The sequence below is a fragment of the Sinocyclocheilus rhinocerous genome, unplaced genomic scaffold, assembly GCF_001515625.1.
Source record: "Sinocyclocheilus rhinocerous isolate Xijiao unplaced genomic scaffold, SAMN03320098_v1.1 scaffold984, whole genome shotgun sequence".
NCBI classification, from domain to species: domain Eukaryota; kingdom Metazoa; phylum Chordata; class Actinopteri; order Cypriniformes; family Cyprinidae; genus Sinocyclocheilus; species Sinocyclocheilus rhinocerous.
This window is the reverse complement of record NW_015643603.1, coordinates 1,342,713-1,356,490: the sequence shown is the minus strand read 5'-3', so window position 1 is coordinate 1,356,490 and position 13,778 is coordinate 1,342,713. Positions and strand designations below refer to the sequence as shown.

Here is a 13,778-nt window from a genome sequence, read left to right as displayed (position 1 = left end):
CTTAATGTTCTGAATATATTTTGTATATTTTACATTTAATCACTGTAATATTTTTAAGTAACTGATAGCCATCACATGATTTCTGTTTCTTTTATTAATGGTAAATTAATGCATTACTAGCATCTTCTATCACTACAAATATAGTATTTTTTAAATGTTGAAAAGTGCCCCAGAAATAAAAATAACATGTATATGCAATACAACAACTACCAAAAATAACTGGGGGAAAAAATTCACAGATTAAACAGATTGTCTTCACAAATACCACATGTAGTCTTACAATTTTTGCAATTGCATAATTCATAAAATCTGCATTAAATACAGGTAATCCACAGGGTAATGTAATATAAACATCCAAAACAGCAAAGGTTCACATACAGTTTATATGGAAACTATGGAAACCAGTTTCCGCCACTGAATTAAAAAAAAAAAAGTTATTGCGACTTTTTATCTCACAATTCACAATTCTTTTCTCAGAATTGTGAGATATAAACACACAATTGCAAGTTATCAAGTTAGAATTGCGAGATACTTGCAATTCTGACTTTTGTTCTCACAAATTCGAGTTTGTATCTTGCAATTCTGACTATTTTTCTCGCAATTCTTACTTTTTGTCTCAGAACTGTGAGATACAAATTCGCAATTGCGAGTTATGAAGTCCAATTCTGAGGAGGGAAAAAGACTGATAAGTTCTCAGAATTGCAAGTTTATATCTCACAATTCTGACTTACAATTGCATGTTATAAAGTCAGACTTGTGAAATATAAACTCACAATTCTGAGAAAAAAGTCAGAATTGTGAGTTTATATCTCACTATCATGACTTTATTTCTCAGAATTGCAAGTTTTTTTCTTGTAATTGCGAGTTTATATCACGCAATACTGACTTCATAACTCACAACTGCAAGTTTATCTCATGCAATTCTGAGAAAAAAAGTCAGAACTGCGAGTTTATATCTCACAATTCTGCCTTTCTAACTCGCAATTGTGGGTTTATATCTCACAATTCTGCGAAAAAAAGACAAAATTGTGATATGTAAACTCGCAATTGCGAGAAAAAAAAAAGTCAGAATTGTGAGATAAAAAGTCACAATTACCTTTTTTTTCAGGGGCGGAAACGGGCTTCCATAGTAAACAACACCACATCCAAAGTAAAATTAAGGCTATATATAATTAACAATGTGTTTCCTATTAAACAGTTATCCACACAAGAAAAATCATGAACTGACAGTGTAATCTTGTTGGAGTGTTCACAGGCCATTTCACAAATTCAAAGAAAAACATATCACACAATAAAGCTCATAACATGAAATCACCAATTTTTATATTAATATTGTTTCTTTTTTATGTTTTGGGCCAACAGCAACATCACTAAAGTAAACTTTATAATGTTTACATGGTCCAAAGAAAATATTGCTTTTGAAGTGATGTTGCTGTTGGCCCAAATCATAAAAAAGTAACAATATTAATATAAACATTTTACAGTAAAACTAACAATCCCTGGTGCTTGCAATTAATTATGTACCATTCTCCTCCCCAGACTTATATGGAATTGCAAGCATTACCACAACTGACCAGCCACACACTCAAAGGCAGACCTCTTCCTGTGTCAGACTGGGCTGCCGGTTTCACGGAGAGCCTCTTGAGCTCCTTGCAGTGTCTCTCTTTTCACACATTTCCAATAACCAGAAATACCATGCTGGGGCTGAACCTATACAACACACAAGTGCAATCTACAGTAAGTCTACCGGTTACTGCGCTGAGCCACTTACACGCAATCACAAAGATTAATAACTACTGTCAAAAGATTTGGCTATAATTGCTCTTTGAATTATTGTCCATCATGTGCATTGTTGTTTGCACAGACATTAGCATTTATGTCAGATTTTAGTACCAATAACATTTTTAACACTAATGATATTTACCAAATGATTAATACCATAACATTGTAAATTAGCTAAATGAAACTATGGAAATTAATAATTAATTATCAATTAAAAGGGCCAAATGTTTCTCACCCTGAGTCCACGAAGTACTCTGTCTTTCATCACAGCGAGGAACTCTTTATGGCTCAGGCAGTTGTCACCGTCCAGGTCAAAGATCTTAAAAACTGTGTCCAAAACGTTCTCTGAAAGGTCGTGGCCTGTCGCTATCTTCACTGCTCGCTTAAACTCCGCTATGGAGCAAAAACGTGAGGGAGAGTGCTATGCATTTCAGTTACTCAATCAATACAATTTTGACCGGTCAAAAAATATATTGAGGACAATCAATTATTTATTATTAAAAGTTAATAACTACTGGCATCCAGATCAGTCTTACCCATTCCTATTGGCCTGCTGGCATCATTAATCATTTTGACTGAGAAGGCAAAGTCCTCCAGATTGTTGGTAAAGAGACAGAATGCTTTAAATTCACCAAAGGTGATGCTCTGACAAATATATATATATAAAAAAGTCAGAAACTTTATAATATGTACATTATGGAATTATAATACTTCTACAGGATGCTATGAATGTACAATTTCAAATAACACTTCTGGTGTTGATAACATTTACTTTTATTTTACAATTCAAATGTACAATGTAATGCAAAAAAACATGCTTTTCAATTGATATAATTTTAGCCAGGTGATGGTTTTCGTCATAAATGGCACATGGCAAACAGGTCAGCAGGCTCTAGAGTCCTCTACATGCCATTTGTCTAACTCTAGGTGGACTGTAAATACCATGTACTCAGGAGTGACATCAGATTTGCTCACTCGACTCTAGAAATATGACTGATGGAGAGCTGCATGGAGCACAATTTTTCATCTATATGTTGGAAATCTCTGAAGAGTGGCCACTGGATTCTTAGCCACTTATTATTTACATTTAGAATCTATTCCTCTCAAACTATAAATAATGACCTAAGATCAGACTTTATCCAAGTCGGTTTGTGTTAAACAGCACATATGCTAAAAATATTCAGGACTATCAATGTTAGTGTTTAAAAGATGCTACCTGCCCAGTGGGGATCCTCTTTTTCATGTTTTCCCAGTATGCCTCATTGTTCTCTTCATTGGTGTAGTGAAGCAGCCATTCAGCAAAGTCCTCCCGCCTCATAGTCTTCATCCCTTTAGAAAACCGCAGAAACTCAACTTCTTGCACTTCTGCCTGCAGGTCTTCCATAAACCTACACAAAACCAAAAAAAAAAAAAATCCTTGCAATACATCTCTCAAGGCTAAACAAAAGTTGAAACACAGGATAGTGTCCTATCAGTTGTAGTTAGAGAGCCGGTTTACTTATATGAACAATGTATATTCTATAATATATTCTATTAATATTCAATAGATTTTTATTTTTATTGGAGGTCTGAAGTACATGTTGCTGTATTCTGCTAATCTCATATCCATTTTCTACATTTAATAAAAACATCCTAATTTGAAAATTCTATCAATTATGCTATTTTTGTAGCATACATGAAGAAAATTATAGTTTATATCATACAGACACTAACATATTAAAGTAAACACAGGTAGTGTGAATTTGGTGTAAAATTACTTCACCTGCAGAAATCTTTGTATTGTAGTTTTTCCTTGCCATTATCCCCAAAAAAGAACACCTGTAGTGTAGTGTTGACCTCATCAACACTGTCTGAAAGCTGTAAAGAAAAAGACAAAGCTATTCAGTACAACAACAAAATATTCAACACAACATAACTTTGATATTAAACACAACTAGGCACACAACATGTACCCACCTCTGTCCTATCCTGCCTTAGAAGCTCTTTCCTTGGTCGAATTACTTTCTTCAGCTTCAAAAAAAGAGAGCAAAGTTCAAATAACTGACTCTTATTCACCCTTATTCTCTTGTGTTTATGCATATGTTTGTGTGTTAAGGTACAATGGGATGTTTATCCACCGTGAGATGTATAATTATATCTACCCTAAAGAAAATTATGAGTCTATTCAAATTGCTTGGGGCAGTCGTGGCATAATGGTTAGAGAGTCGGAATTGTAACCCAAATGTTGCGGGTTCGAGTCTCGGTACCGTCAGGGATTGTAGGTGAGGGAGTGAATGTACAGAGCTCTCTTCCACCCTCAATACCACGACTGAGGTGAGACCCTTGAGCAAGGCACCGAACTCCCAACTGCTCCCCGGGCGATGTAGCAAAAATGGCTGCCCACTGCTCCGGGTGTGTGTTCACGGTGTGTGTGTGTTCACTACTCACTGCTGTGTGTGTGTACTTGCATGGGTTAAATACAGAGCACAAATCCCGAGTAAGGGACACCATACTTGGCTACACGTCACATCACTTTTTTTTTCAGCTTTAGTGAATTTCCTAGACCTCGACAACATGGCACACTGATACATGTGAATAGACATTTAAATCCAACTAAATTCTAAATAATGTATGCATTTTTCTGATGCTCCTATCATGCACCAATCATGCATCAACCATTCCCACATACCTGTTGCACATCGGTCTCATCTCATGCCAGCATTAACAGAAACACAAAGCAGATACACCCTAATGACCACATTACTTACAATCCAGAATTTTAAAAATCCAGTCAGGAGAACTTTCTTTGTTCTGCACACCTTCATATAATTATACGCATTTACAACAAAGTGTTTTTAAACAACATTTACACTTATCAGTTTGAGTGTGAAGGAAAAACAGTGTCATATAATCCAATGTGAAAAGACATTCCATACCTTCTGAAATTCCTTCTTGTCCACATGCTCATTGCCATCAATATCAAGCATTTTGAAAGCAATATGAAATCCTGTTTGAGGTTCTGGAATCACAGTGCAGTTAAACTGAGTAAAGCAATGGATACCGACTTTCTGGAATATTCTGTGACCCCTCAAGTGAGCAAAAGAGACCCCCACCACCAAACACACACACAAAACGTATCGCTACATGGGGGAAAACTGATGAGTATAAAGCAAATTAATGAGATGATTTGGTGTATTGCAGATCAATGTCAGTCAATATCACTAATATAACTGTGATATAATTTTGATGTTATGGTAACTCCAGTATAGTTTCATAGCAAGCACTGAGTGAACATGCACATGTACAATATGAAATATATTTGGATTTGTCACTAAAATAGGAAAACTTTATATCAAAAACCAACATAGAGCTCTAAACATGCCTATTTGAATTTGTCTTTTTGTACATCTATTCCAGTGCAGACCAACTATTATCTTTGATTGTATTCAAGCAGGTAAAGAACAATAAATTGCAGTGCTGAAACTTCACCGTGATTATACAGTGAGTCAATTTTCTTCCTACCTGTCTTCTGTGAATTTTTGGGAAAGGAATGAGAATCGTAAGGACAAATTCTGATTTCTATTCCACTTAATGATTTTATCAACAATTTTTAATTGTCACAAAACAATTTCTAATTCAAACTAGACTATATGCTCATGCTGTATGTCTAATGCTGCATGCAATCAGTGAGTACAATGATGCACGGACCAGTTACAGTGTTTGTATTATTTCACAGCAGCCAGTCACTCTTCCTGATCACATTTCAATTCAGACTGCAATCTCAGCCAAAATGATTTTTTTCCATGATGCTGTTGATTCAGTAGTGGTGCAGAACGGTGCAGAATTATTTTGATACAGTGTCAAAGAATCAGACCTCAGGAATGTCACAAAAATAACAGAACAGAACAAGTCCTGCTGAAAATGAGTAACTCTGTCCATTTTTGGCTACAAATCACTATGACTAAAAATGTGTGTCCATCTGATAATCAAGCAGCTAAAAGCACAGAAGTCTAAGCAGTGACATACAGACTCTGGACTGGCACTGATAGGACACTTGTGTATGAAATTATGTGGAAAGGTTAGGAAATACTTACTTGTGAGAATAGTGAGGAGAAACAGGTACTCCGTGTAAGAGATCAGCCCTGAAACAATGGTTCAGGAGATATTCAATGTTAATATTTTTAATTAAATCACTCAATTATGTAAATAGAAATATTTTTATAAACCATACCATTTTAAAAATTAAGTTTTCATTACAGCACTTGCTCAATGAGAGGAAGTTAGTACACACAAACACATGTACTTTACTGTAGCAAGTAGACTCTGGCATATGTGAGGCATGTGTTTGCTTAACATATACCTTTGTCTCCGATTCCTCTGAACATGTTGTTTCCTGCCTCAGCCCTGGAAGCCACCCTTATCATTTCATCCACATCCTGTCCATGGACCAATCAGATATTAGGGAAAACTCTGACTGTGTCAGTGAAATTTCCAGCAAAATCACACATCATACACGTCACGATCATATAATAACAGTCTTCACTTAGAACAAGTCTCTTTGTGTTTGGAGTAACATTCATGCGAACTAACATACACACTTACTGCTTTAGTCAGCATCTTTTTCTGTAGTTTGCCTGTAAGAGAGAAAGATCAAGGATTGCTGTAACAATATTTTGCAGCATAGTGAAAATCAACAGAAAAATAGCTTTGAGGCGTGTTGTGGTGTTTGAAAAGATCTTGGATTACATTATGCCCACTTTATGAATGCAAGGCCTAACATGCAGAGATGATTAGTACCAGATAAACAGCACTTTCACTCAGATGCACACTCAAACCAGAAACACGCTTATATAAATGAGAATGTAAGTGAGAAGAACGTACATGTCAGCATTTTAGGGTCTTTGTGTTGTCTGGTCTCTCGCTGTAAGATTGCTTTGATAAGATGCATGTTATGAGAATTTTGTTGATAACAGCCCTCATAAAGAGTTTACATTTTATCAAATGTGGGTACCACTTTATTTTACACTGTCCTTGTTACACATGTTCCATGTACTTACTATGGTAATAATAGTACATTATGCATAATTACATGCAACTAACCCTAAACCAAACCCAAACCATATAGTAAGTACATGTTTTTAATTAATATTAATCAGTATTTACTTGTGTAATTACACTTTCAAAAGGACACCTTAAAATAAAGTGTAACCCAAATGTCCAATAGAATAAGAATGCAAGCACAATATCACGTACTAATTTATACATAATACTGCCTGCCTAGTGTTTGTTTGTTTGTTTGTTTCTGAGTGTTCGCACATCCATATGGTGGTATGTCACTTACGGTCCACCTTCTCCATCATGACTGAATGGAGGAAGTCTCTGGGTGTCATGTATGGCTCCTCTTCATAGACCATGGAGGCAAACTGGTTAAACCGCAGGCGTCTCATGGACACTGGTGGTACTGCGATCTCCTCTTTCTTTACAGATATACAAAAATGGAGAGAAATAGCAGATGTTTTATTTATGAGCAGTGCACCTCTACTCTATTTAGAGCTAGACTTGGACTCTATAATTATAAAACATTAGAATTGTGAATTATTTTCTTTGCAGTATATTGAAATAATGTTGAAAATGGAAAGTTCAGTGCCTTTTTAAACAAAAAGTCGGTGCCGATTCTATGACATTAAGCAGGAGGCAAGAAGGGGAGCAGTAATGTTATTAACTAAAATGAAACGCATATTAAAATTCTATAAATATATAATATAAAAAATTATATAAATATAAAATATTAAAAATGATTTTCATTAGTAGAAAAAAGCTAAATTAATATAAAATATAAATATTAGATGAAAAACTTTAAAAACTTAAAAATTGTAAATGTTGCCTTGACAAATAACTGAAATAATTAAGAAGAAAACTTAAGTTTAAGTTTTAAACTAGTTTTAAACTTAAAGTTAAATTGAAATATTAAAAACTAATAAAAAAGACAATTGCACATAACAAAATTCTAAAACTTTAAAATTAAAACGTAAAGTATAAATATAAAAGTAAAACTAATTTAAAATATCAATGGATTCTATTATAATATATAAATACTAAAACAATACTGCAGGAGAGACATTGTGGACTCAAGATTTCATATTTGTTACTTTCTTTTGCAAAACAATTATTAAATACATTTATTAAAAAATATATAATTTTCTTCAGCAAAGGTTTAAAATGAATAAAACACCTGTTATCATAAGAATACCTTAAAACAGTTTAAGCTGTTTATTTAATTTTTATGGTTACAGCAATATGTGGTCATGGTCATGGATATTAACTTCAATAATGAACTCCTGACTCTGACCGTAACATCTTACTCTTTAAATTAGTTCTGTAGATTTTAATTACACAATGAATCATTAACCATACATTTAATTATGTTCCTAGTTGACACATAGCAGCTACAGTTTGCTATGCTACTATACAGACAGAGCTCCACCTACAATGTGATGGCAACAGTGTTACTATCCAAACTATCTAAAATATATGTAGCTACATAAACAGCCATTTGCAAAAGAAGACATATTAGGATTTACTGAGACTCTACATAGGCTACAGTTCAGACACACAAATTAAACATGCGTAAACCCGTTTAATAATGTAACGTTAAATATCAGTTGGTCCCACTTCAATACTTAAACTTTAACAGATGACTGTATCAACATAGTGACTCTACGAACAAACAAAGGACATGACAGTACGCCCGTTAAGTCTTTAACTTTACAGACAACATGACATTCGAGGAAGTTGAGAAGTAATTTGAAAAGTTGTCTCTGATTAGAAAAGTGTGTTTACCTTCGCGTCCTCCGCGTACACGATGTGTGGCCAGAGTCTCCATCGCGGTTCATTTTTATAGTGAATAAATCCGCTTGCTACAACAGAGCCCAGAAGACCCGCTCCAACAGCACGACCATACCCTGTATTTCTGAGAGGCCAGAAACGTCTGACTGTACTCCGCAAACTAACGCCTAACCTGGCCCAAGTCGACATTATTACTCTGCGGGAAGTTTTTATCGGTCTACTTTGGTCGATAGTGAAGTTAGAGTGATAAGACGCTGTGATTTGGCGCCCCCATCCGGCTGAGAGCATATGTACACTGCTCCTGACTGCTGACTATATAATCCTGTAATGGAAGTATCATCTGCAGACTAGTTGTACAAGTAAATTAAACAATGCTGATGTTTTAGTCATTTTTAGTCATAGTCATTTGTTGCCACACCGTGTATATTCTTGCGTAATGAAACATAACGTCTTATTCCGTTTACTCTGGAGAAGTGATATTAGAAATATTACTTTTATACCTATGATGACAGGCATAGTGTTCCAGACAGATCAACAACTTTAATAATAATAATAAATGATAACATGCTTAACTGCTTACATTTAATTAAAATAGTTTAAGTGAAATGCTTCGTGTGGCTTATGGGACAGTAAAATACTGTAAATAGACTGTGGGAATTTATGACTGTATTGATAGCCCATGATGGGAGATGAAAAGGAGGAAAGGGTGAGACGGGGTAAAGTCCACACTCTGAAACACAGAAAAGCAGCTTATAGGTGAGAGAGCAGGTAAAGACCTTTAGCTCGCCTATATGACAACACACTTGCTACATCAAAATATTATTTTTTTTATATTTTTTTGTTAAGTAATTAAAATGTTTGTAATTTTCGTGCATTAGCCTATTGAAGTCTGAAATTTATATAAAATACAAAACTATCGAAGAAGTATACTTGGGTGAAAATTCATAACTCTGACGTTAGCCCTGTCAGTCTGCTTACTCTCTGAATTGGCAAATTACACGTTGTTCTTGGTGTAATACTTTTATACAGTAGGCTACTTTTTAAAATTGCGGTTTAGTTGATTCACAGCATAAGTCAGCATGAAAGATAATTTCCCACCTGCCTTTGCGTGGTCCACAATGTAGTCTCCGTTACCCGAAAGTTAAAGCGCGAGCCTTCACATTGTTTTAATTACACGAGACCTGCATACAGTATGTGGATAAAGTCGTAAAAAGACACCTAGAATATATTGTCATTGTCGCGTTAAACCAATATAAAAGATAATACGTTTAGTAAATCAATAGCGTAAATCAGTCATACCTGTGTTAATATTACATTAAATTATGACTACATAAATGTAAATGCAAACATTTGTAGCTTTTTTACTCTCAAACTATACTGCATTTCCCACAGGCCTTTGCGACATGGGCGTGTTACCCAATGTCGTCTCCGTTAGCCGTAAGTTGAAGAATGAGTGAGCCAGTGAGAGAAAAGGACTGCGAATCACATAGAAGAATTTGTTTTAGTTACCTCAAATGATGTTCATTTGAAAGTATTTCGAGACTTCGTACGTGTGTTTAGGTTTTGTACAGTTGTTACGCGTAGTTAGAGACCTCCGGGAGTTGTTTGTCTATGTTTAATAACTGATTCATGTGAGGCTCATCCGCTAGTCGGTTAGCAAAGCGCCTTTGCTGCTGCGATGATGGAAACTTGAGCAGCTCAAAGCAAACACTCATCCAGCTCTCCAGACCACCCAAACACAGTGAGTTTTACTTTTAAAATACACTTTTAGCGACGGTGATATGGTCCTGCCTTACTAAGTCTCATAATTGCCGTTTTTATTTAGCGGATCAGCTGCTAACGTACTAGCTGAACAGATGTATTACTTTGTTTTGGGTCTTTGTTGCTTGCAGAGGTCTCATACGTAAAAATAACTAATATTTATACGGACAAACTGCCAATTACCCTGTTGTATAGTAGTCTTAACTGCTGTTTTTCATGTATAGTGAGTTATGAAATCTCTCTCTCTTTTTCAGGGACCCCTGTGCCAGGCAACAAAATGCAGACCATAAAGTGTGTTGTTGTTGGTGATGGTGCAGTGGGAAAGACCTGCCTGTTGATTTCCTACACTACTAATGCCTTCCCAGACGAGTACATTCCTACGGTTTTTGACAACTACAGCACTCAGACCTGTGTGGATGGCCGTGCCGTCAGCCTCAACCTGTGGGACACGGCCGGTCAGGAGGAGTACGACCGCCTGCGAACCCTCTCTTACCCACAGACGCACGTCTTCATCATCTGTTTCTCTGTGGCCAGCCCTTCCTCTCACGCCAACGTCCGGCATAAATGGCACCCGGAGGTGTGCCACCACTGTCCTGGTGTGCCTGTGTTGCTGGTAGGCACTAAGAGAGACCTGCGAGGGGACAAGGAGACTCTGGAGAAGCTGAAAGAGCAGGGGATGAGTCCAACCACTCCGCAGCAGGGCAGCGCATTGGCCCGCAGCATTGGTGCGGTGCGATATTTGGAGTGTTCAGCCCTTCTGCAGGAGGGGGTCAGAGAGGTCTTCAACGAAGCAGTCAGGGCCGTTCTCTACCCCAATGCCAAGAAGCATGCCAAGAAATGTGTGCTGTTATAACTACGTGAGGGTGTGTGCGTGAGAGAGATTTTATGAATGGTGGTATGTAAGTGTCATGTGATCGTCTCTGCAAATGTGTGTTGCTACCACTTTTTGTTCGTATTTCTACACTACAGTTAGCAATAGGTGCACATACTGTTAATGAGAGAGACTGAGACTGTGTGTGCTTCTGTATTTGTGCTTTAATTTTACGTACATATCACCTAAGACATAAATACGGTGTTGTAATCTTAAGTAAGGCAGACCAGGGCAGTGGAGTGGATTTGTCTGAAGGACTACAGGCATCGACGACTTCTGCCTTCCTATAAGGCCTTAAAAACTCCAGCATTTTTTTAGGAATCACTCAGAGGATATTTCATGCACCAAAGTGTAAATTCAGTCTAAATTCAGACTGGATGTCTTATGAAGATGCTGTCTTTCCCTTACCGCATCAGTAACACAATTAGGAGGGCTCACAATCCACTTGATATGCATGGTATTTTAATGTGTGATCCTAAGGCTTGATGACCTACGTTTACCACAACATGCCATTTTTCTTGTATTGTTGTCTTTGTAGGGTTGATTGACTTTTAAGTCAGGAAATTCTGTGGAATCCCAGTGTGCCTTTAGTGCTTGGCCCCTTCTCTGACATCTCATAAACTCCTTCCTCTGCTCATTTCATCTAGGGTGCTACTTTGGGTGCCAGTTGACATTTATTGCTGGAAAGGGCTGCTGAAAGTTTACAGAGAGCTGTTGTAGCTCACCTGCCTTCTATAAGAGCTGTAAATGAAGGGATATAGTGCTGTTTTATAACACTCTTGAGGTAGAAATGAAGATCATTGTATTTGGATCATTGTGCCTGAATCCTCACAATTTACAACCCTGTTTTTGAAAATGAAGTGCCACTAATATTTGTATTTTACCATGAATGTTGATTCACTCCAATGAAGTGCCCTAATAAGAACTGATGGAGGAGATAAACACTCTCTTTCATCTCCGTTATACAATGAAACATCCAGACTGTAGTTAATGTACAAAAAGACTCGGAACATTCAGGTTTAGGCTTCATTTGGGTCCACATTTACATTTTATATATTGAATGTCTACTTTTTATATGATAAACATCAGCTGTTTTCTTTTTTTTTTTTTTTGCCAAAGGCTGCTTTCTCAACAATTTTGTTTTTAGGACATCAATAACACACCAACAATTGGCTTTTTTTTTTTTTTTGTATTAAAGCTGTTTTTATTTCTTGAAACTGTCATTATTTTAAGAATATACCTCCACTTGCATGAGAAAATAAACCAGTTTTAAAGTAAAACAGAATGGTTGGCTTCCGTTCTTTGACCTCAGATTTGTTTATGACATTCTGCATAAATGCAGAGAGAAAGAGGGAATGAGAAAGAAAGAACAGCTGCATCTCTCTGACATTCTTTACAATGCTTTCACAGTTAAACAAAACCATCAGCTGTGTATGTGTGATTTGTGTTGAGGCATTGTTCGAGTAATGATCTAATGTTTAGGTCTGAATGCTTAACATTTGTTTTAGAACGGGATGTCTTAGTTGGCATGTCTCACGTTCATGGATGATGTAACATTTTAGTGTTTGGTCTCTCAACCCACAATTGATTCCATCAAACCACTTTAAGATTAAAGAAAAAAAGGCTATGAAATTAGCTTAAACATATTTATATTTTTTATTCATGTTAATTAATAAAGATGGAATTAGGGCTGTGCGATATTGAAGAAAAATGCGTTATGCGATAACTCATTAAATAATGCATATGGTTATTTGTATGTATGTATGTATGTATGTACCAAGAGTTCCTGTAAAACCACAACAAATTCCTTGTTTGCGCACACTTAGTGGTGAATAAAGCTCATTCTGATTCTGATTCTAATATAACTAGTATACATATTTCACTTTTTGTGAGAAGAAAGCACCCCTACAACAACTTATGAAAGTGAACGGTAGTGTTTTACTCGAGCATTACATACAAATGTCATTTTAACATTAGTGTAATCATTTTAACATGAGTTTAGGAACTGAATAATAAAAAGGAAAAATAAAACACTGCTTAGAATTTACTCTTTGAATTCAATATGCACTGATTCTTATTTAAACTACAAAAGTTATTTAGGTAAGAGCAGTGAGTGATTTTCTCTTTGTCTTTTGTTCATGGCCCCAAATATTGCAAGCTGTAGCGATATGCATATTGTGACATGTACATTGGCGATATTTCGATAATTTCGATATATTGCACAGCCCTAGATGGAATCCATTTATATTTTCATATATTTTCATTTTATAGTTGATATACGACTAGGCCTGTCACGATAACAACTTTTTGTTGTGCGATATATTGCCCCAGAAATAATTGTTATAAGTGATATTATTGCCATTTTTTAATGTAACAGCATAATAATGCAAGAAGGCCTACACACTTCCAAATGACAACAAACTTTTAATTTTTAAGAATATTTAGATCATGGAAATTAAGTATCAAAATACTAGATACCTTAAAAAACCTGAATACATAGTAAATAAACATTTTTTAACAAAAAGTGCAAAGTAGCAAG

General features: G+C 35.9%; 2 protein-coding genes across 3 annotated transcripts; one reads left to right on the top strand and one right to left on the bottom strand.

Moving 5' to 3' along the window:
• Positions 1 to 1,091: 1,091 nt before the first annotated feature.
• On the bottom strand, positions 1,092 to 8,832 carry LOC107757544 (calcium uptake protein 2, mitochondrial-like). 2 transcript variants are annotated; one of them, XM_016575056.1, is made up of 13 exons: positions 8,602 to 8,832; positions 7,103 to 7,238; positions 6,643 to 6,693; positions 6,364 to 6,395; positions 6,122 to 6,197; positions 5,856 to 5,903; positions 4,698 to 4,780; positions 3,739 to 3,792; positions 3,545 to 3,639; positions 2,999 to 3,170; positions 2,319 to 2,427; positions 2,018 to 2,175; positions 1,092 to 1,710 (listed from the first exon to the last, which is right to left on the bottom strand). In XM_016575056.1, exons 1-13 carry the CDS (start codon positions 8,794 to 8,796, stop codon positions 1,609 to 1,611), a joined length of 1,311 nt encoding a protein of 436 aa, XP_016430542.1. In that variant the 5' UTR covers positions 8,797 to 8,832; the 3' UTR covers positions 1,092 to 1,608. The 2 variants fall into 2 exon arrangements, with proteins under 2 accessions (XP_016430542.1, XP_016430543.1); XM_016575057.1 differs by lacking the exon at positions 6,643 to 6,693 and having other exon boundaries at positions 1,609 to 1,710; positions 8,602 to 8,796.
• A 1,195-nt stretch (positions 8,833 to 10,027) lies between these two features.
• LOC107757542 (rho-related GTP-binding protein RhoG-like) lies at positions 10,028 to 12,519 on the top strand. The gene is made up of 2 exons (XM_016575055.1): positions 10,028 to 10,348; positions 10,623 to 12,519. The coding sequence occupies exon 2, from the start codon at positions 10,646 to 10,648 to the stop codon at positions 11,219 to 11,221; it is 576 nt and encodes a 191-aa protein (XP_016430541.1). The 5' UTR covers positions 10,028 to 10,348; positions 10,623 to 10,645; the 3' UTR covers positions 11,222 to 12,519.
• The last annotated feature ends 1,259 nt before the right edge of the window (positions 12,520 to 13,778 follow it).

Bases quoted from the DNA above. Each gene is read 5' to 3' on its own strand.
- LOC107757542 (XM_016575055.1), top strand. From the start codon at position 10,646: ATGCAGACCATAAAGTGTGTTGTTGTTGGTGATGGTGCAGTGGGAAAG.
- LOC107757544 (XM_016575056.1), bottom strand. From the start codon at position 8,796: ATGTCGACTTGGGCCAGGTTAGGCGTTAGTTTGCGGAGTACAGTCAGA. The intron at 3,793-4,697 runs GTATGGAATGTC...CTTTTTTTGAAG, and splicing joins ACAAGAAGGAATTTCAGAAG to CTGAAGAAAGTAATTCGACC. The intron at 3,171-3,544 runs GTGAAGTAATTT...GGTTTTGTGTAG, and splicing joins CAATACAAAGATTTCTGCAG to GTTTATGGAAGACCTGCAGG.